The sequence below is a fragment of the Vigna unguiculata genome, chromosome 1, assembly GCF_004118075.2.
Source record: "Vigna unguiculata cultivar IT97K-499-35 chromosome 1, ASM411807v1, whole genome shotgun sequence".
Classification (NCBI taxonomy): domain Eukaryota; kingdom Viridiplantae; phylum Streptophyta; class Magnoliopsida; order Fabales; family Fabaceae; genus Vigna; species Vigna unguiculata.
The window spans coordinates 10533310-10539324 of NC_040279.1; the positions used below are offsets into that span (position 1 = coordinate 10533310).

The 6015-nt window shown below is 31.8% G+C and overlaps 1 protein-coding gene across 1 annotated transcript; it reads right to left on the reverse strand.

Moving 5' to 3' along the window:
* Positions 1-999: 999 nt before the first annotated feature.
* On the reverse strand, positions 1000-5687 carry LOC114170289 (LOB domain-containing protein 4-like). The gene is made up of 2 exons (XM_028055788.1): positions 5332-5687; positions 1000-1664 (listed from the first exon to the last, which is right to left on the reverse strand). The coding sequence occupies exons 1-2, from the start codon at positions 5506-5508 to the stop codon at positions 1290-1292; spliced, it is 552 nt and encodes a 183-aa protein (XP_027911589.1). The 5' UTR covers positions 5509-5687; the 3' UTR covers positions 1000-1289.
* Between the last annotated feature and the right edge of the window lie 328 nt (positions 5688-6015).

A 6015-nucleotide genomic window follows, 5' to 3' on the forward strand; every position in this document is an offset into this window, starting at 1 on the left:
AAATCTATGAGTTTTATAATGAGAGGGACCTATATAGACCAAACTTTGAAGGAAGGGCGAAAATCAAAATCGCTCAATATTTTAGATACTAAAAACATAATTAACCATTCTTCTATTGACTTTTAGATAATGGACAAATAAGAGTGTATCTGACCTTTTAGATTTACCTCTACAAATTAAAAAAAAAATAAAATACAAAACTATTTTGAGATTCATAATTTTAGGTTTACGTATGTTTTCAAAATTTTACGGCATAAGGCATAAAATTTGAATTTTAAAAAAATAAAACAATATATTTTACTAAGATGACACATCCTCGGACCCGATACAATAGGTACAATGTCAAAATATAATTCAAAATCGAACATATAATTAAAAACAATCATAAAAAGCGCACTCATTTTATAAAAAAAAGGTAAAAATCTAGAGAAAAAAAATACACCAATTCAGATTTGAAATGCATAAAGTTGGTGTAGGTGTGTATGACAAGGAGCAAGAAAAGGAACAACGGTAGAGAAAACCAAGAACAATAAAGAAAATGAACAATAACGACACAGAAATGAAATGCACCTTAACCTCATAGATGGAGATATATGGGTTTTTTTTTTTTAGTCATCATCGTACGGGTTAATCCTTCTATTATTTAATACTATACTATACTAGTAGACTACATCATCAACTATAAGATATATTTTAACAAAAAATTCTTAGACCAAGATCTACAAAATCTATAGTTGTACGGTTGTCTACCATTCCTTCCATCCATTGATCAAGTAAATTTTAATTCATTAAATTTATCCTGATAAAGTTAATTAAAATATTAATATATCCAACATTATTTTCCCAAATGACTAACCCACGCGACACTTCTCTGCTACTTCATCGTAGCAAGACCCGTCAAGCTTTACCAATAGTTTTTATACTTTGATTTTCTCGTAAGCACAGCAAAATGATGATGTTTGGAAGAAAAGGGTGAGATAGATAGTGAAGAAGAGGAGATGAAAAAGTATAGTCAACTTAATACTAATAATATGATTACTCATAATTACAAGTTTAGACATTTACACTGGGGCTAACTAATCATCATCATCATCTCTTGGTAATGCAGAGAGATAGATGGATGTCTTTTCAGTCATGAGAAGAGACTAGGGTAAAGATATATGATAGTGAGGGAAACAAAGCAGAAAAAAAGTGGTAACGAGGCAGACAAGAAAGCAAGCCCGTGATAGTGTAATGATGACAACAGGTTTAAAATGAAGAAAGTGAAGGCATGCATGCCATGAAACAATCTAGTACGACCACAAGGATTGCCCCATGATGGTCTGGTCAACGACCATGTCCATGCCAAAAAGGGACTTGCTTTGTGAAGACAAGACCCTGCTGGAATGTAACATGTTTTCCGATGATGAGTTGGAGGGTTCATGAGGCACTAGGGAGGCTTGATGGTGGTGGTGGTGGTGTTCTGATGATGGTGGTGAGAATTGGCTCATTCTCATGTGCACAACTTCTGCTTGTGCCAGAGCCAATTGGGTTTGGAGCTCATCAACTTGTTGTTGGAGAGAAGAAATGGCTCCCACACATCCATACACAGGGTCTCTCACTCTTGCATTTGCTTCGTACACCATTGAACTTACTGCATCACTTCTTTGGTGCTCCGGTAATTCCTACCAATTTTCATAAATATTAATATTATAAATAGTGCTAATAGATATATATATCACTAAAATTGCATATAACAACTTGACACTACTTATTTAAACTTTAACCTACCATTCTATCAATTTAACACAAAATATTGCATTGGTTTAATCAAAGTTTTGTGATCTTGAAAAATAATCTAGGATGTCGTGTCTCTCTATCATAACTAAGTGATAGTTAGTTTTTCATGGTGATGATAATAGGGTTTAAGAAGGTCTTTTAATGGTTATGTGATGTTTAGATGTGTTATAATTGATATATTGGTTTAAATATGAAGTTTAGTAACAATAATATTAATCTAACCAAAATATTAAACTAGTTTAACCAATATGTGATAGTGTAATAATAGGTGCACCCCCACATGTAAGTGTATGTTTATCAATTTTCTACTAAAATTACCACCCATTAGATCAATGTAATCATCCAACACATTTAACATTTTATTTAGTTTTCGTGACGAACTTTACTTTTCCGTCTCTATATATTATTTATTCAACTATATATACATTAAAAATAGTGTAAGAAATTAAATAGGAAGAAACATATCATGAGTGATATGAAATATATAAATGATCAAATCTCAATTATGTAAAGTGAATTATCATATTACATGACATCTCATAGCTAGTTATGTGGCGTGTATGTGACTTTTAGGGTAATGATTGTTTTCTCAGAGTGAAGTTAGACCATTCAGCAAAAGAAAAGGTTTTATATGTGGCTAGCACTAGTGTGTCCGCATGTTAATGTTATAAAATTTGAGGGCAAAAACCTTTACGTACCGAAACAGATCACTAGGAAAAATATAAAAATGATCTTCAAGGGGAGGCCATATGCTTGTGAATTTTTGACCAAAGATGCATGGACTAGCTTTTTGAATTTGTAGTGATCGAGGGATATGATGTAAACCAAAGGGGTTGTTTGGGTAAAAACTGATCAAATGCTTTGTCAAAAAAGGGATGATAAGGTGCACGTTGAAGTTCGTTCCTTTGGAGTGGAAAAGAAAAATATCAAACAGTTGACTATAGAGACAATCTTAATTATGTGTAACGATATCAGAATCATAATACTTTGAAATACAAATATTATACTTCTTAACAAAAAGGGCAACCCTGAAATTGTTTTTTCTTGCCAACTGTGTATGCTAGAATTAGGGCAAGTAAAAGGTAATGGTGTAAAATTTTGACTTTCAAATCATGCAAGTTTATTTATTGGTAAACAAATGAATATTGAAGGTTGATTAATGATACATTCTTGTGATGATGCTCAATGGATTGTTTTAATGAGGCATATACATATGTGAACATGTCATGAAGGTATCATGCTTACAAAATAATTCAGTTGAAATATTAATTTATTGGCAGGTTGAAACATCTTTATCTGGGGAATCAACATCACTTTTGGACATATATTTCTAATGTCTCTTTCGATGTAACCCTGATTTTAGAGACAAAAGGAAAAGATGAGCATACTAAAACTTTCTTTTTTACGGAATTATCATTGCCCAAGGAGTCCAAGACCAAAAGCCAAGCCCTAGCGGTGGTCATAAAGACAGATGCTCAACAAATTGGGATACATATAACCACCAGCAATGATGCAATTAGCAACATCTTTTTCACTTTATCCTCTTCACACTCACTGTGCCTTCAACTGGTAAAGCTAATTTATATACATCTCATCCTCTCTCCTCTTTATAATGCTAATTAAGGAATCATATCAGTTGGGACTACAAAATTAGCTTAATAGTAAAAGTTGAAAGATAGTGTTTGTGAGTTCAATTTCACTAACATCGAAAGATATAAAATTAGTTTGAAGAATTTATAAGCGAAGGTAAAAGAGATTGTGAATTCGACTATCGTTAAAGATATATTAATAACTAACATTTTACAATAAAAGAAAATCACTGCTACATAAGTTTTTTTTTTTTACTTTGGTGGGTGTTACTGCTACAGTAATACTTACTTTAACAAAGAATGAGAATTGGAAACGGTTTCTTCAACTGTAACTAACCACTATAACGGTAGTAAATATGGGAGAAACAAAACAATTTTTCACTGTTCTTGGACAACTACTTCTAATTTAAGAAATTTGAGTTGTGGCAACCTCTTCAATAAATAGAAACATATGGAGAGGTAACTGGTACGTTGTTTTAGTAATTTAATGTACGGTTTCAAAGGATGGCAGTTAAAATAGAATTGGTTACTCAGGAACTAGGGTTAGTTTCATTTCAAAAGTGAAATTATAGGCCAAGTTGTTAGACGTAAAATCAATCACTTTTCGTTCACCTAATAACTAAAAGGTTTGCGAAATAATTGGTTCATGTTGAGTTTAAAGTATGATGTTTGTGTTCTCTCACTCTTCTATGAGGCGGTTGCATGACTTCTAAAATTAATATAATTTTTTTTTTACGATAAACTAGACCTGTATGTTACAGTAAGTTTGTAATGAATGTTAATTTTAAACGGATCATTTTAAACTAATCTATTTTTAAGGTTGTTTCAAATAATACGAAAGAAAAAAGCACAGTATGATTGTTATCGATAGAGTGAATGAATGATCCCTACAATTTTTGTTTTTTGATAGGTAAATTATATACATAGCTATATATCACTACCCATGTATCTAATAAACCACTTCTAATCTACTTGGATAAAGACTGGGAAAATGAAAAAGGACGAGGGCATGGGAAACAAACATAAAAGACTAACACAATTCTTTCTAAGAATTAGTTTTATTTCAAATTAAATTTCTCTCTCCAAAATACGTTAACAAAATTTAGATAATTTCAGTAAAAAGGTTAGGTAATTAATTACCTAAAACACTCTGTATATAAAAGCTAAAACTACGACACTTCCGTAAAGAATAATATATTGTCCATAATTTAAGGTTAATTATAAAGAAATATGTCGATAGGACGTCATATATATATATATATATATATATATATATATATATATATATATATATATATATATATATATATATATTCTATAATTTGAGTATAGATTCACCAGACACAGATAAATGCCATGTATCTAGATTTTCGATGCTAATTTAATATGGTTCTTTTGATTTCTCATATGTGGATAAACCTTTACTTAGTATATTAGATATAGGTGGTTTTGCACATTAGTGTTACACCTTTGGTAGTCTATTTCACTAATTATGTTTTAGATTTGAAAAATAATTTAATTAAAAAGCAACTAGACACAAGATATACGCATGATGAAGTTGTCATATGTATACTATTTTACTAACTAATTCATTCATCCAAAGGAAAAATAATTCTTAAAAGAAGACAAATATACAGTGTGAGTAAAATTATTAAAATCCTTGTTTGTTTTTACCTTTTCAACAATTTGATAAAATATATTCACGTTTTCAACTGACAGCAGTATGAAAGGAAATTATGTATAAAAGTGACCTAATGCAGCCAGCAGTACGATTCCAAAACCGTGATTTAACTATGGAAATATTTGTTAAATCCTTTTGTACAATTCTGCATGATATACAATGTACAGAAAAAGTTGAAATGGACCTAAAACAGTATTCTAGTAGCGTATTTTGACGAAAACGCCAGAAATTTTATGCGTGGATACGATGATAGAGAAAGGAGAGGTGCATAAGAATTTGTACCTGTAGCATTTTGTTGACATTGCTAGCCCCGAAAACCTTGTGCACACTACCAAACTTCTGAGGTTCATCAGCAGGAAAATAAGGAGCAAACACACAATCCCTCGTGCACCTTCTTCGAAGAAGCTTGCAAGCTGCACATGGCGACATGGTACCTTGTTTTCTGCCACTCTCTTTCATGTTCTTAAGGAAAAACAAGACAATGTGCTAGCCCTCTGAGGTTCTAAGGTTGTTCCTGAAACCTAGCTAAAAGTAAATTAATGAAGAGTTAAGAAGGGACAATGAGGGTGAAAATGAAGATAGGAAAAGGAGAAAAAAGAGAGGTTGAGAGAGGAGAAGGTGGACTTAAGAGGGGATTGGAGGTGATGTTGTTATATAGAGACGCTATGTGACAGCAAATCTTTAAGGGTCCCACAAAAAAAGAGGAAATAGATTGTGCTGGACAGAATCATCTGTCTTGATAAGATTTTGACCCCACCATGAAAAATATATTTTGTCTCACTGTTTTTTTATTTTTATGATTATTTTTTTCTGGCGTAAGCTTTGTTGCCTTCGCCATTTGAATGTTCTTGGTTTATTTGAGAGAGCTTGGTTCAGAACAAGTCATTCACTTCATTGTGTTTGCTGTCAATAAAAATTTTGGCATTTTAGTGTTGGTTGGGTTGTTGTTGTTCACTTCGTAGTCAA

Bases quoted from the DNA above. Each gene is read 5' to 3' on its own strand.
- LOC114170289 (XM_028055788.1), bottom strand. From the start codon at position 5,508: ATGAAAGAGAGTGGCAGAAAACAAGGTACCATGTCGCCATGTGCAGCT. The intron at 1,665-5,331 runs GTACAAATTCTT...GAAAATTGGTAG, and splicing joins ATGTCAACAAAATGCTACAG to GAATTACCGGAGCACCAAAG.